The 26,924-nt window shown below is 45.1% G+C and overlaps 1 protein-coding gene across 2 annotated transcripts in view; it reads left to right on the top strand.

Annotated features, from left to right (window-relative positions):
* The first annotated feature begins 788 nt into the window (after nucleotides 1–788).
* The window catches only part of LOC147618115 (uncharacterized), a 45,719-nt gene continuing 19,583 nt past the window's right edge, over nucleotides 789–26,924 (top strand). For both annotated transcript variants that reach the window (XR_015262182.1, XM_086775357.1), the window contains exons 1-2: nucleotides 789–1,140; nucleotides 22,742–22,844. Coding sequence is in view for 1 of the 2 variants with exons in the window: in XM_086775357.1 (XP_086631483.1) it covers nucleotides 827–1,140; nucleotides 22,742–22,844 (417 nt within the window). In the remaining variant the exon portion in view is untranslated. The remainder of the gene's footprint in view (nucleotides 1,141–22,741; nucleotides 22,845–26,924) is intronic.

The following is a 26,924-nucleotide window of genomic DNA, read 5'->3' on the forward strand; positions in this document are numbered from 1 at the left end:
ACCTCATGACTGTCATAACATGTTGCACACAATCCACATATGCGGATAGTTGGCTAGCTCACCACCTAGCCATAGCTCTGCCACCAAAAGCACCTCCAAAGCGTGAGGCTAGACTCAATCTATCAATACTAGGGTTGTGGGAACCCCCCTAACTTGATATCTTTATAAAGGCATACAGCTATAGTAAAGCACCCTACTAGGTCCTCGACACATTGGGAGCCCTTCAACCTAGCCTTAGTAATAAAGCCAACTTGTTATAGCCATGTAAGCTAATAATGAGTGGATGTCGAATGGTTGTGTCTGCACATCATTCACTTTTTGAACAACCAATGAGAGTGCAAAATTAAGCATGGTAGGCACACTTTCCTTTACACACAACCCAAAGTGGTTGGTTGTGGATGCCATCTTGTGTCCATAAATCAAAACCACATTGTATGGGTATCTGTTTTGTCATGGACATAGTGGGCAGCTTGCAAAGAAACCTCCAACCAATGAGGAGTGTTGTAAGGTCCACTTTCCAATGAGATGTATGCACTTTCCATGAAAAGCTTCGAGTTGTGTGTAAAGGGAACGACATGTCCATGCCCTAGTAGGCTTGATTGTGCCTATGCCCTTTGTTATTCACCCTTAACCTTAAGTGCATACGCCCCTTGTTATTCAGTAGTAGCAGGTTTGATTTTTGAGGAGCACCCTTAAAAAATTGGTGGTGTGATTTTTGACGGAAGTATTTCACGACCAAAATGCTCAAAGCCGACTCCCCCCCCCCCCCCCCCCCCCCCCCACAAAGCAAGATCGAGATAGAGGTAGGAAGTATTTCACGACCAAAATGCTCAATGCCGACTCCCCACAAAGCAAGATCGAGATAGAGGTAGGAGCCATGGTTGCTCTAAACAAGAAGTGGTTATTGAATCTCCTCTTCATTTGGGTGTTTGCCAGGCCCATACTGAGCATCCCCATTCCAGCGCGCTACGATGGCTTCGTCTTCAACTCTTCGTCGTCGATTGCACTACCATCCGTCCTTGTGGAGGCCTTCATCGACCCCCTCTGCTCGGACAGCGCGGACGCATGGCCTGTTGTCAAGAAAGTTGCACAGTATTACCAGGATGACTTGCTCTTGATTGTCCACCCATTCCCCCTTCCGTAAGTACTCGTTCTCTCTGTTCTGATTGTCTTTCTCCTGAGAGATTTCTCTGTGCTGATCTACCTCAGAATCTCACCAATGACCATGCAGTTGCAAGAGTAGTATGCATGCGAGTGTTGTATGCATATATATATATATATATATATATATATATATATATATATATATATATATATATATATATATATCCGATTTTTCCTTTGGATCCATTTCAGAAGTGGGGACTTGATTTTGTGGGACCTATTAAACCAAGGGCAAGGATGACAGGGAACATGTATATTCTTGTAGAGCAATAGATTATTGTACAAAGTGGGTTGAAGCTATGGCATTAAGAGATAACAAGGCCAAGAGTGTGATAAAATTCTTGTATATCAATATTATAACTAGGTTTGTGTGTCCTGTAGAGTTGGTAAGTGATCAGGGAACTAATTTTTTGAATGATGTGATTTTTGAGGTGACCAAGACACATCACATTTTGCACATATATAATATACATACTACATTTATGTTTATGACCATGTATGCCCGTAGGACAACTACATATATATATATATATAATATATATATAATATAATAATATATATATATATATATATATATATTATAGGACAACTACATATATATATATATAATATATATATATATTATAGGACAACTACATATATATATGTAGTTGTCCTATAATATATATATATATATATATATATAAAACATACATGGTCATAAACATAAATGTAGTTGTCATATATATATATATATATATATATATATATATATATATGACAACTACATTTATGTTTATGACCATGTATGTTTTTGAGAGTACTATGTTTATGAGCATGTAGCTAAAAGTACCATGTATGTTTATGACCATGTAGCTAAAAGAATACCACATATGCACATGAATGGTACTACTCTAGGTAAAGGTAGCATTTCTTGAGACTATCCTTGTGAGTTTGAATTGAGGTTCATAGGATTCAGTTGTGGTAGCTATACTCAGGATTAGGCTAGCTTCATATAAATGTGATTTGCACTAGTGAGTTACTAGATTTATAGTTTTACTTGACGCTAGATTATCACACGGGTCTTCTATACTCTCGGTAGCCCTAAGATTATGGGAGCAAAGAACAGGGAATGTTATACGAGACATATTGATGTGGTGTGCTAACTTGAAAGTCCGCGTCCTTCAGGTGGGAGGCTACTTGTGTCAAGGCGGGATTGGGAAAGAATTTATCACTCCACCTTAATCTTATGTCTAAAGGAGGTCTTGTATGGAGTGTATCCTTGTACGCTAAGATAGGCTACATGTAGTGTTCCTTGATATATGTATATTCCTATTTGGTGGATGTTTGGACTGAAAGAATGCGGTAGTTGATTTTACAAAGAGGAAGAAAGAAAGAGATTGTGGATTGCACATGTTTTTTTTTTCCATGAAAAAGATTTAGTTACCAAAAAACAGCCGTAATGGCTAAGTATAAACTCGTCTCCACATGAGGAGTGAGAGTCAAGATACATAAAAAGGGGGGAGGAGGGAGGATGCTCTTCTCCTCTGATTGGCCGCTCTAGGGCCATAGTGCCAAGTGGGCTCACTACCACTATCAGTGAAAAGGGGACCATAATGCCAAATCCTCGGGAAGGCCTCCCGGACCCCGGTGCTTTCGCATGCGGTCTGAGCCACCCTGAAGCATCTCCCATTGACCATGGAGGGTATGAATGATACCGAGCTAGATGCTCTGGATGGACTCCACTGGTAGGGTGAGGGTGCCTTTGATGGATTCGCTGCATCGAGCTCTCCAAATGTGCCACGTAGCAATACTGCTACAAACCACCTATCTCTGGCAAGAACCTGGAGTCCAGTGACCAATAAATGGAATTGGGACTGGGATTGCAAAAATATGAAGGTGAGAGACTTGAAGGGCTAGTCTCCCACCCTCCACCTCATATGACATAACGGTTGTGGCCTCGGTGGTCCAAACAACTGTGCCCCATGTAACAGTGTGAGAGGGGGCGTGGTCCATGGTGAAGATATGCAGGATCCATTGCCAAACTTGTTGAGCCTTCGGGCATTCCCAAAGATAGTGGTGCTCGGACTCTCTGGGATGGCCACATCTTGGATATAATGATGGTCTACCTCCAATATTCAACCAAGTGCCAATCGCCAGACTCTTATGTGCTAGTTGCCACAGAATGAGAGTGACCTTCCGTGGATGAAAATTATCCCACTACCTCTTTCAAAATCTGAGAGAAAGTGCGGTGAGAGGCCTTGGGACTACAAGTGTCCTACTACTGTTGGAGTGCCCTCAACCTCAAGCATGTAAATCCTACGGTCCAATCGTGCCGTGTATGCGAAAAAGGGGGCTTCCTTGTCTTCTGAATTGTGCCATATCCACTTCCCTTGGTCCCACAGGAGATGCGTGAGAGATCAGCCCTCCCAAATCCACAAACGCAGAGTCTCTCTCTGGCCACCTTGGCTGGTGGAGGGTCAATATGCCACTCATGTGCATGGAAACCAATCACTCGCACCCTTTGTAAGGTGCATCCCCTGAAATCCGCTAAGGGGGGCTCTGCTCTCTCGAGTCTGAGGTCCAATAGAGAAGGTGAGTAAGGCAGAGTTCTCATCTGCGCCATGAATTGCTGAGAAATGACCTATGTAGCTCGTGTCTTACATATCCTGGACTCAGGATTACAATGGGGTCACGACGTACAACAAATATCAAATCCTGAAGGGTTCTAATACTATACAATGTTGCACTGATGATGAGCAATCTTGTCACCATGCACTACAGTGCAGGACTGCCCTATCTACTGCAAGCAGCCACCTTGGCCTGGCCGACTGGCTGGCCGTGGCCAACAAGCTAGCCGACAGGCAGCCTAGGCCCCTTAGGCCTGGCCGCCTTGCTGTCCAGGCCTTCTTAGGGTTGGCCTGTAGACTCCAGTGGTCATAGCTTCTCACTAGAAAGAGGGAGGAAGATTGGAAGAAGAAAGCATGGTACATGCCATCTCCTGAATAGTCCTGAGTTTGCATTCAACCACACCATTCTACTGTGTAGTGCTAGGTGTGGAGAACCGACGGCCATTACCTTTCTGTGAACAAAAGTTGTGGAAGGCTTTGGAGATGAATTCTTCTCCATTGTCTGAACGGACTTGTCGAACCTTCTGTGGGGTTGCGTTCTCGACAAGAGCTACCCACTCTTGAAAGCGGGAGAAAGCCTGAGATTTTTTTGCCAAGACACCCAAACTTTACGTGAGAAATCATCGATAATAAGCATGAAGTACCTGGCACCACCCTGGGTAGTAGTCCGCATGAGACCGCACAAGTCTATATGAATAAGGTCCAGGATGTGAGAAGCCCAATGAGTAGCCTCGTGAGGGAAAGGCTCTCTGTGTTGCTTGCCATGCAAACGAGCCACACAAAGGGAGTGGGAGGGTTGTTGCATGCGCGGAAGCCTTGCTGTACGGATCCATAGTCCTAAGCTTGATTAGGAACAAGATGCTGATTTAAACATGATTAAGACACAGAGGAAGAAGAAGAGAGAGATTGATGTCAAGGTTTTCTATATTTATATGGTACAAAAAGGTTGCTTTAATGCTTGTACATGGTTGAGCCCTTGGTCAACCCAAAAGGGTTGACCTCTAGCTCCTACATAACTTAACTGATGACTACAATGATGTATGATGAGTGATTGACGTGACTTTACTGAATGTCCTGGCTGAATTATGAGTGATGCTTATATATATGTTGAGAGGGACCAGTCGGCCAACACATGTTGCTGAGGGCCTGTTGTTGGACAAAGAATTCAAGAAATATGTTCTAAAACTTTGTGGTTATCTTTAATGTTGTCCAAACTTGCTGCCATGCATGCTATTGCCTAGCTCCCTGACTACTTGGATCCCTGCTGGTGGCTGACTGTGTCTTGATGGCTGTCGACATGACTCCAATGCTCTCCATGGTGATGATGATGATGATGATGAGGCTGATGATGATGATGTTGATGTTTTTTATCTGACGTTGATGGTAATGCTGCTTCTACTAATGATGCCCTAAATGTTGACTTAATCAGGGATTGATGATGTTCATGCTGAAGTTTAGCCATGGCATGGGCGTGCACGTGACATCCCCTCTTGCTAAACTTGATGATGGGGTGGACACTCTGTCATCCTTCCTCCTTGGACTACTGACTTCTGACTTTCTACTTTAACTTTGACTCTTTTGTCTGAACACCTTCCACTTCTAAGTCTTGCTGAAGAATTGAGCACTTGTTCCATTGCTGTCCCCATGCATGCTATCCCTTACCCTTAATTTTTACTACCTTTGGAACTGATCTAAGAGCTAATGAAATTGATTATGCGTACCCTTAGGGAATGCTTCCTCTAGCTTGGCTTGTCGTAGACCACTCCATCTGCTACCCTGCTGCATTCTTTTGTTGGATCTGTACACCTCCTTGGGACTTACGCTTAGTGGCTGAGCTTGAATGCTATGATACCAATGTTGCATGTGTGAAAGCCTTGCTGTATTGATCCACAGTCCTAAGCTTGATTAAGAACAAGATGTTTATTTAAACATGATTAAGATAGCGGAGAGAGAAGAGAGAGAATTTTGTCAGGGTTTTCAGTATTTATATAGTACAAAAAGGCTCGGGGAATTCACTTTCCATATAAAGGGGACGTTACCTGCGTGCACGAAACTCATTAAAAAACCCCCTATTTAAGTTTCTCTAAAAAATAAACTATACCCCTTTCTAAGCATATGAGTCCCAATTATGAAATTCAAGTACCTCCTATTTAAGGTTTAAAAATCAAATAGCAGATATTGATGTTATACATGTGACAAGTTGTAGTCCATGTAAGTAGCGTGGATGTAAGTGCTAGTGTGGTTAGCTGAAAAGAGTAGTAAACTAATCAAGTTTTCAAACTATACTACTAGATAACATATTGTAAACTACAAGAAACGAAACTCCTACTTTCATTCTCCCTTGCTCCCTTGGCCTCCTGCCACCATAAATCCCCCTCACCCCCTAACTTATAAGCTTTAGTCCCCCCTTCCAAAAACCCACAGTCGGCCAGCACATGCTGTTGTTGGCCTGTTACTGGACAAAGAATTCAAGAAATATCTTCTAAAATTCTGTGCTTATCTTTAATGTTGTCCAAATCTGCTGCCATGCATGTTGTTGCCTAGCCGCCTGCCTACTTGGATCCCTGTTGGTTGTCGACTGTGTCTTGATAGCTCCCGACATGACTCCAATGCTCTCCATGGTGATGGTGATGGTGATGATGATGATGATGTTGAGGACCGAGGCTGATGATAATGATGATGATGTTGCTACTGATGCTGATGGTAATGCTGCTACTACTGATGATGCCCTAAATGTTGACTTAATCAGGAATTAATGATGTTCATGCTAAGGTTTAGCCATGGCACGGGCGTGCACGTGACAAGGGTTTTAGTTGCAGAAGACCCTCAACCATTTGCTGAGAAGATAACTGCTGAAGAGAAGCATAGTTCAAGTGCTCATAGCGAGCTTGCCTCAACGTTGTATCCTTCTGAGCTACCAAGGCATGATAGCTTTGAAGAAGTTGTAGCAAATGAGACTGTGTCTCATTCAAAGAGCCACCAAAGTCCTTCAATCTGTAAAGACCACCTTCCTGTACACCTTTGGCAACAATCTGCAAGGTGCTAGCGCAATTTGAATGTCAAAGTAGGTACTTGCTGTACCAGCCACCGGACCGACTGTACCAGCCATCGTACGTGCTGTACCAGCCATTGTACCTGCTGTACCGGCTGAATGGAGACTTGTACTTGCTGTACCAGCTCTATTGCATGAAGACCCGTGGTTTTTGGGGAAGAATCAGTACCCACACGGAGGTATATGGATTATGTTGTTGGCTCGGCATTTCTATAGCCTATGTTTCGGCTTGGTTGCCTCGTGTTGAGCTGTGTTATGGCATTTGTATATGGATAATCCGGCATCTCCCGTGGGAAGAGTAAGGCCCTCAAAGCTTGTACATGAAATTATTCTCCTTGGGTAATAAAATACTCCACAAGGGGGGGGGTCGGCCCATTCCGGCCTCTATGTGGTGTCACATGTGCAAGCTCCATTTTCAGCATTTGTGATGTTTTGTCCAGCTTTTATGTCTTATGCAAAGTGATGATGGATATGTGTTAAGGTTGTGGCCATGTTTAAATGTTTTAATATGCATTGATGGTATCAACAAGTGTGTCAAAGGCCCTAGTCCCCCGGGCACCTGCCGCGAGTTTCACTCTCCTTGCAACTTGTCTCAACACCACACCATATAATCTATAGTACATTGCTTGTTTTGTACAGTGTACTTGTACACAAGTCCCTAGAGCTGAGATTCAAATCCCAAAGCTCCAGCACGGTCCTCTCTCCCCCCCTTTCTCTCTTTCCCTCCCTTTCTCCCCTTTTGGAGCAAGGCTGAAGTCGGAGCAAGGCACTTCTCAACTTGGTTCTCCACAATCAATAACTTTTAATCGGTAAGTGTTTTTTTAAAATTTTTTTGTAAATGAACCTTGTTTTTTTTTAATGATCATTGACTTCTTAAAAAATAGATGGGAAGCTTCTTAATTAAATTGCATCTTTTTTTATTAATATAACAAGTCCTTTTTCAATTAATCCCTCTCTTCTTCTTATTATGCTGCATTCAATAGTTTGCACTAATGGCATTCTATGAGTGGCGTTGTGGTTGTCATTCATGCGTGGTTGAGTGACAATATATCAAGGCAGCTCATTGTCGATGCTCTTTGCCTCTTCGAGAGAGCCTGACATTGCAAGAGACAATCTCTAAGAGGGCTTGACGATGTCATTGCCCTCCCATGTGGTTTTGGGATGATGAAGATTGCTTGCTATTGCAAATGGTCCCAAGACACACTAGAAGACGAGCCCCCATATGGCGAAACCTACAGCTTGTAGAAGAACTTGCTGTGGTCCTAGTTGATGCTGAGGCACCTACCAATCATAAGGATCAAGACAATAAAGCCTATGTAGAAAGTCACCTGTTGTAACTTGTATTGCCAAAAAATATTGCTAATGTTGAATGAATAAAGAATTTTATTTTTCTCCGAACTTTGTCGCCGGCTCTATTGTGTACTTTCCTTTTTTAGAATCTCCTAGCACCATGTTCTTATTGTCCAGTGCAATGACCCTTGTTCCTCGGTCCTTCTTTTAGCCATGCATTGGAAGGATTTACGAGGGGATGGACAAGATGGTGGAAAAGTTGGAGCACATGGAGCAAGATGAACAAAAATACTAGGTTTTAAGGAAGCTATGCCAAGATAGATTGTGATATGCAGCGGAAGTCTTTGTATTGGAAGATCCTGTCGCACAGATGCTCACACCGTCTTCTGTATCTTGAGTTTCGTGAGTTTAGCAATCCACTTTAATACTTCAAACCTTAAAGAGATGAGAGAGAGAGATATGAGAACTGTACACCAGATTGGGTCCCGAATTACCCACTGAAGGGCCCCCTATCCCGATAACGAGATAGTATTTGCTTTATTTCTTTAGAGAGAATGACTGTGGTTGTAGATAAGCCAAACGCAAGATCTCGGAGGATCGGAGAGTGGCTGATTTGTACACTGCTGTAGAAACACCTCGATGACCTGATCTCGAGCCTATGCACTCTTCCCAAGGGCTGGAGGAAGGGCTGCACACCTGAGGTTGAGAGAAGAAGAAGGTGGACTGTTCTACACTATGTTAGAATGCTGAAAACACTTATGAATGCTGTGTTACCTTCACCAGATGACTGCTGCATGTATGGATGATGCACAGAAGGCTGGATGCTGATTGCTGATGCAAACTACAGATTTAGGGCTGGAAACTGCTGAAACTGCTGTGGACAGAAACGCAGACCTGTAGGGAAGCTCCTGAACTGAAAACGCAGGTGTTCTGAGGCTGCTGGACAGAAACGCAGAGAATCTGATGCTGCTCGACAGAAACGCAGGTGATCTGATGCTGGACAGATGCAGAAAACACTGGCTGAACCCTGGCGTTGAACTAGGGCTGATCTATATGCTGAATCTAGGCCTGAAGTGATGCTGAATACAGGCGCCTAGGGCTGACTGAAGCAAGGGTTCTCAAGGGGCTGGAGAAGCAAGCTTATGAGCTCCAAGGGCTGGATTAGTCTAGGACTGAAGGCAAGGATACTCCTAGGGCTGAGGAGAAGAGCTCTTAGCACAATGAAGACTGAATGAGAAAATAGGCTCTATGCAAGCCTATTTATACTAACTGGAGGTTGGTCATTTAATAAAGTTTATATTTATAAATGCCCAATAATGCAAATAATGCTAAATAAATACTATTAAATATGGGAAAAATACCAGATAAATCCCAGTAAATTCCCTAAGGCTTCGGGGATGTTCTAAATGATGCACAGGCATATGAATGCATATTATGCAGGATGCAGAGTGCTTTCTGATGCAAACCTACTGACTCTACATGCATGAATGATTCTCTCCAAGTGGGTTAGGGGACTTGACTGACTGACTGACCCGCTAAGGCTGAGGAATGACCTACGTAGCTCGTGCGTGACTTATCCTGGAGTGAGGATGTACAATGGGGTCACGGCGTACGACAATTATCATCCTATTGGGTTCTAAAACTGTACAACTGCTGCACTTCTGATGATGAGCCATCTTGTCACCATGCACTGAGTGCGGAGTGCATGTGACATTCCCTCCTGATTAGCTTGGCGGCAGGTTCATGGCTTCCAAGTAGTCCGCCAATAACTGGGGGTACTCTTGGAAGAACTCCTCGTCGAGCCATACGGCTTCGTGGGTGCCTCGATCTCGGAATTTCGTATAGAACTGACGAATCCTTCGACCGGAACCATGCTTCCATCGATGAAGAAGGATCTGCTCAGGCTCAATCACTTCTGCCTCGTCTACCACGTCTGGCTACTGTTCATCTGAAACATCAAACACTTCTGGACCAACATATGGTCTTAGCCAAGAAACATGGAAAACATCATGCATTGTCGAACTGGCAGGTAACTTTAATTTCATGGAGACATCACTTAACTTCTTAACTATTGGAAAAGGGCCAAAACTATGGAATGAAAGCTTGGGACAATGTTTGCCCACTTGTTTCAATCTTTGTTTCATGATGCACTGAGAGACCCAATCCCCTTTCTTGAAGTGGATATCTCGTCTAAACTTACATGCCTGTCTGTGAACTGAATGATGGCCAGGCTCAAAATTGAGGGCCAACCTGGGTTGAGTACCAAACTCTGCGGAATCGACATACTGATCTTCTAAGTCTTTTCCAGAGATGTTGAGAATGGTAGACTCCTGACTGGTCGGGATGCTGGTCTTTCTACTGAGAACATATGCTACTGGGTTATGTTGACCAGGGATGTACTTAATCATTCCTCCAAACTGTTGGAAGATTTGACTCCACCTGGCCTGTCGATCACTCCACTGGGCACTTGGCATAGTCTGAAGCCACTTAAGTGCTTGGTGGTCTGTTTTCACTGTGAAAGCCTGTCCATAAAGAAAAGGCTTCCAATGTTTGAGCGCTGTGATCACACCCAAAAGCTCTTTGTCATATACCGAATAATTCTTTTCGGCGACATCCAACTTTCTGCTATAATATGCCACGGGTCTATTGTCTTGCTGGAGGACTGCACCTATGGCTACATTGCTGGCATCGGTGATTACCTCGAAAGGTTCGTCCCATGATGCTAACTTTAATACAGGTGCTTCTGAGGCAGCTTTCTGGAGTGCATGGAATGCATCAAGTGCCTTACCTGTAACTGAGACTTTCTGCTTGCGAGTCTTCACCCCCTTGAGCAAGTCGGTAAGAGGTGCTGCAAGGTTGGAAAACTGATGGACATGTGTGCTATAGGCCTGACAAAGACCTACGAATGAACGGATTTCTTGGGCGGTCTTAGGAATGTCCCAATCTAAGATCTCCTGAACCTTTGATGGGTCCAGTCGAATCCCATCGGAACCGATGATGTAGCCCAAATACTGAACTTCCTTAACACCAAAGATAGACTTTTTGGCGTTTATGTAGAGCTGATTATCTCGCAAAAGTTGCAAGACTTTCTCCACATCTTTCTCATGCTGCTCCGCAGTGGCTGAGAAGACTAGTATGTCATCAAGGAATATGAAAACGCACTTCCCAATGTGGACTGCGAAAATCCTAGACATCATCTTATTGAACGTTGCGGGTGCATTTGTAAGCCCAAAAGGCATGACTACGAACTCGTAGTGACCACACTCTGTCCGAAAAGCTGTTTTTGGAATGTCAGCTTCAAAAATGCGGACTTGATGGTAACCACTCTTGAGGTCGATCTTAGTGAAAAACTTAGCACCGTCTAAATGCTCCAAAATGTACTCTATCCTGGGCATAGGAAACTTATTCTTGATAGTGAGTTTGTTTAATGCCCTGTAGTCTACACAAAGGCGTGCAGACTTGTCCTTCTTTTGGACAAATAGGATAGGTGCAGCAAATGGGGAGGAAGAAGGCCGAATGAATCCGGCTCGGAGAAGCTCAGATAACTGCTTTTCTAACTCGCCCTCTAAAGTCTTGGAAAGACGATAGGGAAACCTGCTAGGAGGATCTGATCCAGGGACCAAATCAATGTGATGGTCCTCAAGGCGAGAGCGTGGGAGACTGGGCGGGAGATTGAGTGTCAAGCGACATTACCTAAGTCATATCCAACCAGACACATAGCAACATGCATAACATCACAAAATATGGCACATTGCATCATTACCACTTTCCATTGTTTTGGAGCATTCTAGCTCTTGTCTATTTGTTAATTGTCTGGACTACAATTGGATAGGTGACTGCTAGTCTACCGCACTTTGGTTTCTACCAGAGACCGGTCTCAACACCTCAAGATGAAGTCAATTTCTTGTTGAATTTAAAATAGAAAGTACAATGCAAATACATCAACCAAGTTTGGAACTCATGAGTAGACTCAAACTTGCGAGAGATGCACATCGTCTGAGCCCAAATCATCATAATCTAGAAAGTCATTGGAGCCGCAATCCCCTGCTTCGCCCAAAGTAGCTATCGGCGTAGGCAGTAAACTGGCATGCTCCTCTGCCTCTGAACCCTTCTCATTCTCCTCTGACCAATGCTTCCAAGATTGGGGATTCTCATTTCGCTCAAGAAGACGCAAATTGGCACTCACAAAAATTAGATCATTGGTCTTTTGAGTGCCAAGCCAGTTTCGCTTCTTTGAAGCGATATGGCTAAATGAGCTCCATAGTTGCTCCAAACGAGACGAACTGACCGCCTGGCTCAGAATCTTGATGGCCAATTGTTGCAACTCTGGAGTGTCTGCCCCATAGTCCTCCCACCAAACACATGGATCAGTGGTGAAGCGATCTGCCAAAGCATTGGCTCTTCCAAACCTCCTCTTGCAAGCCCTGTAATCTGCCAGTTGATCCTTGATAGTTCTCTGCTTTGCAATGTCAAGCTCAAGTCTCTCCAAAATCATGTCCCATCCATTTGCCACCTCTGAATCTATGTATTGATTGCCTGCTTGAAATTGGGGATCAACCATGAAACCTGTTGCATGCATAGATGAATGGTACATATCCCATCTATGTCACATGCACTCTGCACTCAGTGCATGGTGACAAGATGGCTCATCATCAAAAGTGCAGCAGTTGTACAGTTTTAGAACCCAATAGGATGATAATTGTCGTACGCTGTGACCCCATTGTACATCCTCAGTCCAGGATAAGTCAGGCACGAGCTACGTAGGTCATTCCTCAACCTTAGCGGGTCAGTCAGTCAGTCAAGTCCCTTAACCCACTTGGAGAGAATCATTCATGCATGTAGAGTCAGTAGAAGCCTTAGGGTTTGCATCAGAAAGCACTCTGCATCCTGCATAATATGCATTCATATGCCTGTGCATCATTTAGAACATCCCCGAAGCCTTAGGGAATTTACTGGGATTTATCTGGTATTTTTCCCATATTTAATAGTATTTATTTAGCATTATTTGCATTATTGGGCATTTATAAATATAAACTTTATTAAATGACCAACCTCCAGTTAGTATAAATAGGCTTGCATAGAGCCTATTTTCTCATTCAGTCTTCATTGTGCTAAGAGCTCTTCTCCTCAGCCCTAGGAGTATCCTTGCCTTCAGCCCTAGACTAATCCAGCCCTTGGAGCTCATAAGCTTGCTTCTCCAGCCCCTTGAGAACCCTTGCTTCAGTCAGCCCTAGGCGCCTGTATTCAGCATCACTTCAGGCCTAGATTCAGCATATAGATCAGCCCTAGTTCAACGCCAGGGTTCAGCCAGTGTTTTCTGCATCTGTCCAGCATCAGATCACCTGCGTTTCTGTCGAGCAGCATCAGATTCTCTGCGTTTCTGTCCAGCAGCCTCAGAACACCTGCGTTTTCAGTTCAGGAAATCAAGGCATTCTGATAAAGTTGGCTCTAGCACTTGTGTCAAAGGAAATCAAGGCATTCTGATCTCTCACTTTGCCCCATGCCCTAGTCTCTTCACCACCTGGCTGTTCCCCAACAAGATCAGGAACTAATCCTGCAGAAGGCTTTGGTTTCTTAGACTTGGACTCCCCTTTAGTGTCACAGTCCTTTTGGGACTTACGATTGGGACAATTAAAAGACATATGTCCCTCCTCTGTACAGAAACAGCACTTCCTAGCATCCATCAAAGCCTGTCTCTCCTCAGGAGTTCTTTTGGGCATTGGTAACTTCTTATACCGCGTCTCTGTAGACCCTTTTGCATCACGCGAAGCATGCCCTGACTTTCAGATTTCTTGCTTGAGCTTTTACTTCCTTTAAATCTAGATGAGACTCCAGTGAGTAACGCACTTGCCGTCATAGCATTCTCTATCATCTGCGACATATTTGTTACTCCTTTATGCAATAGTCACGCACTTCCTTGGGCAGCCCACAACAATACTTCTCAACCTGCGCAGACAAAGGCACTGCACGATAAGAAGTAACTGGGAGTAAAGCTTCCCAAAACTTCTTATTATAATCCTCAAGATTTTCACACTTCGATGCATCCAACTTGTGCCATGCTGTCATTACATCCACCTCAAAAGTAGATGTGAGCCACACGGAAGAGAACACCTCTTTAAACTGTATCCAAGTAGATGGTGCTATGCCCTATAAAAGAAGAGTGGACCACCACTGCAATGCATTGCCCTTGAGAAAAGTCGCAGCTTTTCTCACCTTAGAGGATTCTGTGTAATTTCCACCTGAAAAAGCAGCATCAAACTGTTGTAAAAAGGTAAGTGCCTTTAGCTTGTCTTTGGCCCCGTTGAACGTGTCAAATTTCACTGCAGCTCCCCCTAATCCTTCGCCTTACCCATAGGCGTTAGATTATCGTAAGGAAGTGGCTTCACAAGATTGCTACCCCCAGCATTCATGCCCATCATAGGGTCAACATTGCCAGTTCCCACACCTGGCAAATATTCAGCAGATTCACTGCTGTCCCTCAGTCCAATCCTCCTCAAAAACACCAGCTTTGAGAGGATCGAGTATGCTGTCCTGAATTTGCAGCCACCCGCCTTTGCCCTCCAGAGCTCACACGAGGGGAAGAGAAGAAGAGAGAGAGAGAGAGAGAGAGAGAGAGAGAGAGAGAGAGAGAAGAATTCAGTGTGTACCAACTGCCCTGCATAGTTCTGCACCAGTCGGCCTGCACAGCCTGTACCTATCTGTGCCAATTGACCCACAGCCGCATGGTCAGAAAACCTGCAAAACAGCAGCCCGTACCAGTCTGTACCTGTAGCCGCCTGCGTCAGAAAAACTGCAACAGCCACCTATACCTGTCCGAACCAGTCGCCCTGCAGCACCTATACAAACCTGTACCTGTCCGTACCAGTCTGTACCTGTAGCCGCCTGCGTGAGCTGGACTGGACTGCACCGCCTGTATCAGCCTGTACCTCTGCTGACCTGCAGATGCTGTTCTGTACGGCTCACTTGCAGATGCTGTTCTGTACGGTTCCCCTTCAGGCGACCTGTACGTCCTCTCTCCACGCAGCGAGCCAACTAGTTCCCTCCACGCAGCCAGCCAACCAGTCCTTTTCCAAAAGCAAGAGAGAGAGAGATGGAGAGGGAGGCGTGTACTCTAAAAGTGGAGTAGCCCCCCCTCCATAATTATCCTAGTGGCCCTCCCTTAAAGTTTTTAAAACTTTCTAAGGGCCACCCAAGGTTTATAAACCTTATAAGTTTAATACCTTGGTCCCCCTTCACACTTGGGGTTGTCCACACATGTTACCTTTTTGTCCGGACACCCAAGTATGAATCTTTAAAAATTTATCTTGCTCACCGACCACCATGCCCACACTTGTACTGTTCCAATTTCACAGGGTCATGACAGGTGTCCTTTATGCAAATTTGAGAAAGTCTCGCTGTTGAGTTTGTAATTACTAGTTTTTGGTTCTATAGTTTAATTTATCAAGTATATGTGCCGTTTCCTAGCTGTTTTCGTTTCCGAGGGGGTTGCCGTTTCCGTTTCCATTTCCCATTTCTGGTGACTATGGGATATCCACACACCGGCTCCTTCTAGCAATAATTGAGTGTAGAAAGACGAAGTATGATAGTTGGTTGCTGGAAGCTTCATGGAATCACTAACTAGGATGGTATATGGGTAGGGGTGGGAGCATTAACTGGATGAGAGAAACTCGGAGAAGAAAGATTGGGAAGAGGAAGCACCTGGGGAGCGGGAGCGGGGGATCCAAGCAGTGAAGGTGCTGGAGTATCAACTGGAGAAGGAGCAGCAGTAGAAAAATCTCTTGAAGCCATGTCCTTTGACAAGAAACCTTCTGTGAAGCAAGAGGGCTGTAAAAAAACAGCAAATAGCCTCCTCTCAAGCTGTGCACAGCAAGAGGAGAGAAAGAAGAAAGGGAGGGACGGTGGGAAACAGAAAGAGAGAAAGAAAATCTCTCAGGAACCTTGTCTTCAGCACCTAGAAGATGGCCTCAACCTCCAACTAGAAGAGGGCCTCAGCCTCCAACAACAAAAACGCAGCAGTCCCAGGGTACAATTGTAGAAAACGCAGCAAAGCTGAGGAAGCCTCTTCTCCAATCAAAAAAATGCTGCACTTTCCTGCCTATAGGTCAGCGTTTGGCTCTAATACCATGAAAGAAAGAGAAAACACGGGTTGTAGGCAAAAGCACAAACTGTAGAAGGTTGTGGACAGTTGATTATTGCTGAAAATGAGCACGAGGGAAGCCCGTAGGTGCTTGCAAGCATAAGAGACTGTCGCAACAGCTAATGACCTCCAGCTAATATGCAAGAATGAGATGGGGAATGATGAGAAGGGTGTGAACCCTTATATATCTCCCATGTAAGCTAGTCGGCCAACTGTAGCAGGCCGACAACAGTGCTGAGGTATAAATATTCCATAAATAGCCTCAAAAAGACTCAAAAAAATGGTAGAAAAGTCCTATATGATGTCTGCTAGTTATGCAATGCAAGGCCTCATAGAAATGACCAGTCCAAGCATGCTAAGGTACATGAAGACCATCTTGAGATGATATATTTTCCAACATATCTTGCGATAGTAGCTTTCATTCTCGAGTTTTTATCTCTTACCCATGGTAGATCGTCTCATTTTGGTGAGATTTCTACGACCATCAAGAAGACTATCCTCGTAGGTTAGGGGCTCATTTGGAGGTTCATCGGGACATGGTAGAGGGGGTGTTGGAGAAAACTTACCCGAGGGGTAGATAGTCAAACTGCGGGCCAATTCCATGCGGATATTCAACTTTTGTGGGAATTGGTGATAATCCTTTAGAGGACAGTGGTTGGTTTAGCGACGTGAGATCCATTTCACGGCATGAAAAGGTCCTTGCGTTTCACAGCGTGAAAAGGTCCCGCTCGTGGAAAAAAAAAATCATGACGTGAGATCCATTTCACGATGTGAAAAGGTCCATGCATTTGGCTTAGTAGTGCCGGTGAGTAGCTACGAGCTTAGTGTTCATTGGAGTATTGACATAGTTTGTCATTTTTTTGAGTGTTAAGCACTTATGGTAGTCCCAAGATTGGAGGAGGTCTTAGGGAATGTCGTATTGGTAGATTGATGTGGGGGTCTAACTTGAAAGTGGTTGACATTCAAGTGGGAGTTTGGTTGTGTCAAGACAAGGTCCAACAAGGAATTGATCACTCTAACCTAGATTTATGGGTCTAAAGGAGGTCTTATATGGAGTATATCTTGGTGGTATGCGACACTAGGATATGCTGCATATAGGATTTCCGGATGCATTCATATTTCTATTTGGGTGTTAGCTGACCGAAGGTGAGACGTGTTGATTTTTTAATCAATTACAAGGAAGAGTGAAAAATGGATCGGGGATTGCACATGATTGGAGTGCTGTTGTGGATTGGTTGCATCTAGGATTGGGGTGGTGAAACTCTTTGTTTCATCATTGTTATGGTGAAGTTGTTATGTTTTGCTTGTTTTGAGTGGAGTTGGGAACCGGTTGGGTTACTAGTGGATCTTGAGGTGCGCGTATATATTCTGGAGAGATCCCTACTCAGAGATTATATCACTAATGGTATTTCAATGGATAGATTTATTCTTCTGTGAAGGGTTAGTTTGTGTGCCAGATATAGCTAGCAATTTAAATATTCGGGGTCGGTAGATTGGTGAGTAATGGATTTGTAAAACATATATGGTGCATACTTTCCCCCCCTCTCTCTCCCAACAAGGAGAGGTCCTCCTCTTAGGAGACTTTAATGCACGGACAAAGGGGGAACAGGTGCAGACATATGACTTCCAAGGAGATGCCATTATGTTGTCAGAAATTGACTTGGCTGAGATGGGCCTCCAGAGGACCAACCAGGATATGGGGAATGCAACATCATATGTTAGACACTTCTTGGAGATGGGGGCTATGCATGAGCTGGTTATATATAATGGGTTGTCCAGATGGCCATAGTCGGACAGCCTTACATCTTTTCTGCATGGGGGAGGCACTAGTACGGTGGATTACCTCATGGGATCTCTCGCTCTTATACCACACATCTCAAACTTCACCATCCCTCCTCCCCCCATACTAGCTGACCACGCATTACTTTCTTTCACAATCTCATGTCCCATCTTACTGCCCACACCCACACCCACACCCACACCCGGATTCATTTTCATCATGATCTTGACCACATCTATGAGGACCACCTCTCCCGCCACATTTCCGCTCTCGACTTATCCCTCCCCATCTCCACCATCACATCCCAACTTTCCTCCATCATCCATGACTCCGCCCACGCCAGCTTCCCCTACACCACATGGTCTACAACAAGTTTGCTAGTGGGATCCCAACCCTAGAACGGATGGTATGATGAAGAGTGCAAAACCACCAGGCTTCGCCTCTTATGCGAGAGGGAACATGGGCTGATTTCAGCACATAAGATGCAATGCATCTTCCGTACATTCACTCGCCGAAAGAAACGGGCATTTCTCACCATACGAGAACAAGAGTTATACCAGCTCTTTTTGAGCGAGGACAACTCAGAAGCTTGGCGGATTTTGGAAGAAAAAAGAGCACCTACACCTATCACAGATCCTCGCCTTTGGGAAGCCTATGCACGACAACTGTATGATGTGCCAAACCAGCCTATACCACAAATGTCACACACCCCTAGGCCTACATCATCTTCTCTCTTTGATTCCCCCAATGTCACTAGGGCTCTTAAAAAACTACATAATGGGAGAGCAAAAGATCATGAGGATCTATGCGCGGAACATTTTACCTACGAGCACCACGTATTGGCTCCCATTCTTGCCAATCTTTTTAACAGAGCACTCTCTGAAGGCTTCCCACCCTCCTGGACTACCAACACCATTGTTCCCATATCCACAAAGCAGGAGATCCCATGGATCGAGGTAACTACAGGACTATCATGATTGGTCACACAATGGCCAAAATCTATGGGGCAATACTAGAGGACATGATGAGCTCTATGGTAGAGAGGATGGGAAACAAAGCATCAGGCCAGGCAGGCTTCAGGAGAAACTTCTCCACGCTGGACCATATCTTTACTTTACAGGCTACCATAGAGGAGGTGAGGTCCTCAAAGAGACTTGTGTATTTTTCTTTGTGAATTTTTGTAAAGCCTTTGACTCCATCCCTCGATCTCGTCTGATAGGACGCTTGCAGGTGCTCCAGTTCTCACATGAGATGATATGGGGTGTGATGGCACTATATGAGGTAGTACTCGGCTGAGTATGTGCAACCGGTGGGACCTCGGGAGATATATGTAGCACTATTGGGGTTAAGCAGGGCTGTCCACTCTCACCTATACTCTTTGGCCTATACATTGATGAGATCGTAGTATTTGTGGATAGTTTCGGAGGTAGAGGTTCACGATTGGCTCAGACAGTAGTGCCCATATTGCTATATGCTGATGACATTGTCTTGATCTCAGATTCAGCCGAGGGTTTACAAAAACACTTAAATGCATTGGACAGATTTTGCAAGGAGAGAGACGTTAACGGTGAGATTGTGCAGAAGTGTTTCCAAGCACAACCCTGCACTAAGTGCTGGCTCTTTGATACTCTAGTACGACCAGCGGCTATGTATGGTGCAGCCCTTTGGGGGCGAGGCCTAGGGAAGGATCACTGGAAGAGCATTGAGGTGATGATGTTGTCATGCATGATCAGGAGTAAGCCATCTGTACCACATGACATTCTACATGTAGAGTTTGGGGTGGCCCCATTGGTTACAGATGCCCTTTTTCAGATTGTCACTTATATTCAGCATGTATACACGCTTGACAGAGATCGCCTCCCACGACTAGCACTAGAGTCCTCTATGCAATTATACGGTGAGAGGGAGAGGGAGAGGGAGCGATTGAGACGAGCTGGACTGCCCTCCTCCTCAGCGACACAGCCACCACCATTACCGACACATGCATGGTACTCTGAGGTAGTGGAGTGGTTTCATGCACATGGCATACAGATGGACCGCCTCCCCCCGTTTCAGTATAGCTTGGATTCCCCATACCTTGATCTCTCACGTCAGGAGATCAACCGGATCATCCGGTTAGATCTACTCGGGCTACACATACACCAAACATGGGTGTGAGTTCTACAAAGATCACTTCTTGAGACTCTCCGAGGATGGATTCTTTGAGATCCCGGGATACATTAAGATACACATGGCACATGCCATGCGTATCACGATCGGCCAGCTCAGAGTATCCTCCCACTGCCTCAGAGTAGAGACTGGCAGAGTTGAGGATATCCCACATGAGGAGAGGACATGCATTGTATGCATCACAAGAGCAGTAGAGGATGAGGCCCATTATATGCACAGTTGCCCGGCTTACTATGAGATCCGAGGGAGATTCCACTGCCTCTTCCGAGAGGGATTCAGACCTCTCACACGGGTGATACAGTTTGAGGATCAGAGGTGCTTGGGCATGTACTTGATGCAGCTGAGACGACACAGCGATGTAGTGTTGAGGTAGCATGCTGAGAGACAGCCCCGGCTTCGACAGGACACCTCACAGAGAGCCATCACAGATTTCTTTGTGGTACATACATCCACATCGGAATCCACTGCCCACAACATACGGTCATGCTGAAGGCCTCAGCAAGCAGGCGTTGGTGGTATACCAATGTTGACATGCATGGTTCATGGGATTGGAGCCTTAGCCTCCGTCTCGGGGGGTGATTTTTGGATGGAATCTATGGTTGGGTGGTGAGCAAGCCTGCACCCCTTCTATTTGGTATTAATCTGGTTATTTGTGTTTAGGGAGATCTAGGTGGATTGTATAGTTGGTATCAGAGAAATCCTAAAAGTGGAAGCAGGAATAAAGTTTGTGTCTTTCTATTGCTTTTCAAGTTTCCACTGGACTCAGGTATTTCTCTAGACTCTCGGTCACCATATCTATGTTTGATCTGCAAGAAAGAAGTAAGCGTTTTTTCATGGTTGCTTGCATGATTGAACCTTATGGATTCTAGGCGAGAGAGAGAGAGAGAGAGAGAGAGAGAGAGAGAGAGAGAGAGAGAGAGAAAGTTATATTAACGTCTACGGAAGACCCCAGGGGCCTATGAGACCAAAAGTAATACAATGGTACCATGGATATATTGAGCCATGGAAAACTGAAAGAAAAAGTAAAATGAAAAACATCTAACAGTACATGTGATCAACAGATGATCCTGTGTACAGTGAGATATGTTGTGATCAGCTAATGACAATACCCGCCTTGGCCCCATAACTGTTCTAATGGTGGAGTGAATGTCAGGCCTCTGTGATGGGAGCATGACATTTCGGCGGACGAATCTATGTCTATGTGGTGGAGGGTCCTGATGCTCTGGGTCGGGGATGTCTGGCTCACAGAATGGATCGAGCTCTCTCAGTAAGAACTCCTCTGGGGCGTGGAGCTAGAGCGTGGGTACGGGTGGTGGGCTCTGGTGTCCCGTCGAATCCAATCATGTTCGTGACGGTAATCTTGGTCCATCATAGATCACACAGTGAATAACTCTCTTTGAACAATACCCAAGTCTTACTTATATAGTGGCTACTGTTGCTATAAATAATTGTCCAGTTGTAAATAGCCAGTATACTTGGTATTATTAGCCAAAGCCTTAGCCGCATGTATCAGCTTGCTCTCCCTAATCCCAGGGCTCCCCTAACCCTATTGGATTAGGTACTAATCCTGAGGATTAGCATTAGGTACACAACATTTACGGTCACAAACCTACAGTTGGGAGGTGAGCTAGCTTGCACCCCTTCTATTTGGTACTAATCTTGTTGCTTGTGTTTAGGGAGATCTTTGAGGGATCTTAGAATTATGGAAGAGAAAAATTAACTCCCATCAGTTTAAATGCATCCCAAAATGGTCAACAAAGTGGAGCTCAACTTCAGCCCTGCAAATTAAGCAATATTACTTAATGGATTGAGGGAGATGGTGAGTTGTTGCTTAGGAGTGAGTTCTGGTTTTGTTTTGCACAGAAAGCATGGTGAGGTTTTGATTTTTGGTTCAGCCACATTTGTAGTTTAATCTCATTTCAGTTAGTACTCTTTAGCTGGGGTGCACTGCGGGGGGTGGGGTTGGCCTGCCCTTGAGACCTAGCGCTCATGTGGTGTGATTGAATATTTAATTCTTTACTTGCTGTATTGAATGATTTTGTACTCCATTTATCTATGCTTTTGCAAGATTAAGTCACGAAAATAAACAGGAAGAGTGGTTTTCTTTTTTGTGCCGAAAGGCATTCTTTGTATTGCGCTGGTCCTTCACCAGGTTTTTAAGGGATCATTCTACTCACAAGGGTGATGCAAGAATTAGGGTTGCCATGAATGCTGGATATGAGGTTGGATATCTGACGCAATAAAGTGCTGTTGAAACTTGCAGAGGAAAGTGCATAAAAGGGTTGCAAGGTTGTTACTCACAAAGCGTGTCTGCTATATAATAGACCCTGTTGATATATGTGAGTGGGATGGTTAATGAGAATAATTTGAGATCTGAGTCTTGAAAACTCTGCTAATTGCAGGACTCACTGACTGAACCCAGCCCTAGTGGATATATTTAGTGGGTGGTGTCATTCATGTGACATAAATGTTGCATTGATGTTTTATTATTATTCTTGCTCATATTTGATTACTGATTCACATACTTGTTTGTGTGGTAGGTATCATCACAATGCATTTTTTGCATGCAGGGCTTTGCACATCATCAACCAGCTGAACGGCTCTTTTACATATCCATTGCTGGAATTGTTTTTTGATAATCAGGTATATTTCCTCTCTCTCTCTCTCTCTCTCTCTCTCTCTCTCTCTCAATAGAGCCCTTTGTGAATGATTTCCACCCTCTTGGTCCACCAACACCATCACCCCCATCCTCAAAGCCGAAGATCCACTTGATCCTAATAACTACAGGACGATCATGATTGGCCACACATTGGCCAAACTCTATGGATCAGTGCTAGAGGCGGAGCTCAGTTCATTTGCAGAGAGCCAGAGATGCAGAGCCTCAGGACAGGGCCTCAGGACAGGCTGGATTCCAGAGGAGCTACTCTACCCTTGATCACATCTTTACCCTCCGTGCCATCATCGAGGAGGGTAGAGCACGACACCAGAGGATTTACTATTGCTTTGTGGATTCCCGCAAAGCTTTTGATACTGTACCCCGAGCCCGCCTCTTACACCGTCTACAAGAGATTAGAGTCCCATCTGACATGGTTTGGAGCATCATCGCCCTCTATGAGTCCGTCACCGGACGAGTGAGAGCCCCAGGAGGTACATCATAGGAGATTTCCAGCACTATTGGGGTGAAATAGGGCTGCCCTCTATCACCCACTCTTTTCGGCCTCTACATTGATGAGATCTCGAGCTTCATTGATGGATTAGGCGGGGCTGGTCCCACACTGGCAGGCATATTGATCCCCATACTACTTTATGGAGATGACATCGTCCTCCTCTCAGACTCAGCCGAAGGGCTTCAGAGACAGTTGGATGCCTTACATGACTTTTGTACTCAGCGGGACCTCTCTGTTAACCTTGGTAAAACCAAGGTAATGGTCTTCCATACCTCTGGCCCCGTCACATCCAGATTGAGCTTCACACATAGAGGGGATCCTCTGGAGATTGTCTCATCCTATGTCTACCTTGGTCTCACTTTCAGTGGCCCATGCTTTACCATGCTTCCCGCAACACATGCCAGAGTGACGCGGGGATATGCAACCTTGAGTTTACTTGAGCGGCAGTGCTTCCAGGCACATTTCCAGGAGCCTAGGACGAAGGGTTGGCTTTTTGACACCCTCGTCACACCAGCCTTGATGTATGGAGCAGCTTTCTGGGAGCCAAATTTATTGTTGGGGTAAAGGCACTATGCCCACCCTTATAGTGTGTACAAGCCCATAAGTTATAGTACATAGTACACTTAGTACTTTTAATGTACTAAGTGCACTATGTGTACTAGTGCAATATACATGTGTGATAGGGGAGTCACACACTCATCTTGATGAGTTGACTTATCCCCACAACTCTCTCTCTCTCTCTCCCTTGTTCTCTCTGTGTATGTCTCCCATATGAATAACTCTAACCCTAATTCTCTCTCCCATTCAACTGGTATCAGAGCTGGAGGGGAGTTTGCACAGACTCAAAGCGCAGAAACGTGCACAATGGTAATCAAAGCCTGTCAGATCTTCTTGCGCATTTCTCTGTCTGTGTTGGGCATTTTGTCTGAGGGCCACCATGAGGCCTCTGCCAGCGCCTCACCAACGAGCTCTTATGGTGGGAGCTCTTCCTGGATGCTTCGCAATGCTGGGGCAATCGGCGTAGGCAGTGTAAGCAGCAAGGCGCTGGTGGCCAAAGAAGCGAGTGGCGCTCAGCAGCGAGCGAACACAGGCGAAGCCAGTCGGACACGTAGGCTGACTGCTAGGCGTGAGCGAAGGCGAGCGTTGGGCGTTCAACTGGCTACTAGGCGCTAGGCGAAGGCAGGCGAGCGAAGAAGAAGGTCGGCGGCAGCAGAAGCTGGGGTAGCGAGGAGGCCAGCGCATTCAACTGGCCTACCGGTGGCCGCGTAGATCATCTCACAAAATCAGGCCCTGGCCAAGGACGCCTCGTCCGCCTTCGCCTTACAGGACCTGACCGACGCCTCAGCTCCGCTGGCCTCGCTCGATCTGACCCATGGTTCCGTGGCCCTGCCAGTCCTGTTCTACGAAGGCGAGCGCGTTGTGGCCGGCCCCCCTGTGAACCCCGCTGGCATCTTCGGCAAGAAGATGACTATGGACGACTCGCCAAGCGTGGTAGTGCCGTCTGGTCCTTCGCCTGCCCAAACAGGGCCACGTCTGTGACCAGCCCAAGCCCGACTACAACTGCATCAGCATCAACATCAATAGCAGCACCAAATTTTTTTTTCTGCAACAAAAAATCAGAAATTACAAGGTATTCTGCTTCAATTTTTTTTTGGGATTTGCAATTGAGCAAGTACAGTCATCAATTGAGTAGATACAAGTGCCGAATTGCTCAATTTCTGAGCAAAATTGGCAAAATTGGGTGACATTGGTCACAATCAGGATCAATTTGCAGGAAATTGGATGTCGAAATTTGGGGCTTTTGATGTAATTGTGCAATTAAGCACTCATACATGCTGTATGATGTGAGAAATCGCACATTTGGGCAAAATTGCAGCAAATTGCAGTGCAAATCAAGGGGCTTTTGTGCCGATTTGGTTGATTTGCATGCAGGCAATCGCATTTGATGCTGTGGATAATGTGTTGATGCCTTACAAGCACTCAATGTGCCTGTAAATCAAGGGGCTTTCATGTATTGGATGTATATGTGGCCAGGGGGAAGCATCGCAAAGACTCTGGATGCCTTCATGTGCGTCAATGTACCATGTATGATCAGCAATTGATCTTAAATCAAGAGGCTTTTCAAGATTTTATGCTTGTTGAGCTTGGCAAAGCAGCAGGCAAGACATTTATGCCTTGAATCCTCAAAAATCAGCTTGCAATCAAGGGGCTTTTGCCCAATTTCTGTTCGGGACTGTTGTATGCAGTGTTCGGGACTGTAAAAGTCTGATTTTCACTCATTTGGACAGCCAGGAGAGCATTTATTGCTACTGTACCTGTTGATACAGATTTGGCGCAGCTTTGTGCAAGTTTTGGCATGGCTGTACACTGATTTGAGTGAGGAAAAGGTTTAATTTCAGCTGCTGTACTTGCCGGTACAGGTTTGGTACATCACAGGTGAGCACTTGGTACTGTTGTACAATACTTTGAAAGGGCAACAGAGCACATTTAAGGTGCTGTCCAAAATCTGCAGCAACCAGATTTTGCTGATTTCATCACATACAGTGGGAGAAAAGTTGCATTTGTGCTTCCGCATAAGGAGATAAAACTTGGGAGAATAACTGTGAGCACTTTGTGTGCTTTTGGTGCAGTGTTTGCACATTTTGCAGGGAGTCAGGCATTGACAGGTTGCATATTGCTATGGCAACCACAGGTGAGAGCTCTTCATTGCTTCACATCAAGAAGCTTGAAGGCTCACATAACTATGATATTTGGCAAACCCTGTGCTATAATGTGTTGCTCCAGAAAAAGCAGCACAAGCCTATCAAAGAAAGGGGTGTAAAGCCCGCTTCTCTTACTGCTGAAGAGGGGGAAAATATGGATGAGCTGGCAAGATCCACCATCATGTTGTCTGTGTCAGACACTTTACTTTTCAGCATTCGTGAAGAGAAGACGGCTTGGGGAATGTGGCAGAGATTGCAGGACTTGTATGCCCAGCAAAGTGCCTCAAGCAAAGTGTATTGGTTGAAGAAACTCATAGGTCTTCAGATGAAGGAAGGGGCGTCTATGGCAGCCCATCTAAATGAGTTTAATGGTATTGTCAGCCAGGTTATAAATCAAAAGTTGGCAATGGACGATGAGTTCAAAGCCACTTTTCTCTTATGCACTTTGCCAGAGAGTTGGGACACATTCAGGACAGCCACTGGCAATTCGAATGCTATGCTGTCATATGCAGATGTTGAGGGTGCTCTTCTTCAAGAAGAGATGAACAGGAAAAACAACTCTGTTGGAAAGTCCAATGCAATGAATGCACGTGGGAGATCCCAGCAAAGGGGAAAAAGCCAAGAAAGGGGAAGGAGCAAGTCCCGCTCTAAAAAGGACTTGGAATGCCATTATTGTGGCAAGAAGGGACACATCAAAAAGCAATGCTATAAATGGAAAAATGATCAAAAGGAAAAGGAAAAAGGCAAAGACAAAGACAAAGATGAAACCAAAGATGTAAAGCCAAAGGGTAAAAGTGGAGTCAAGATTGAAGAAATCAATGTGTCACATGCAGGTGACAGTGAGGATGAGGTCC

The sequence above is a fragment of the Cibotium barometz genome, chromosome 35, assembly GCF_041138505.1.
Source record: "Cibotium barometz isolate CiBa-2024 chromosome 35, ASM4113850v1, whole genome shotgun sequence".
Lineage (NCBI taxonomy): Eukaryota > Viridiplantae > Streptophyta > Polypodiopsida > Cyatheales > Cibotiaceae > Cibotium > Cibotium barometz.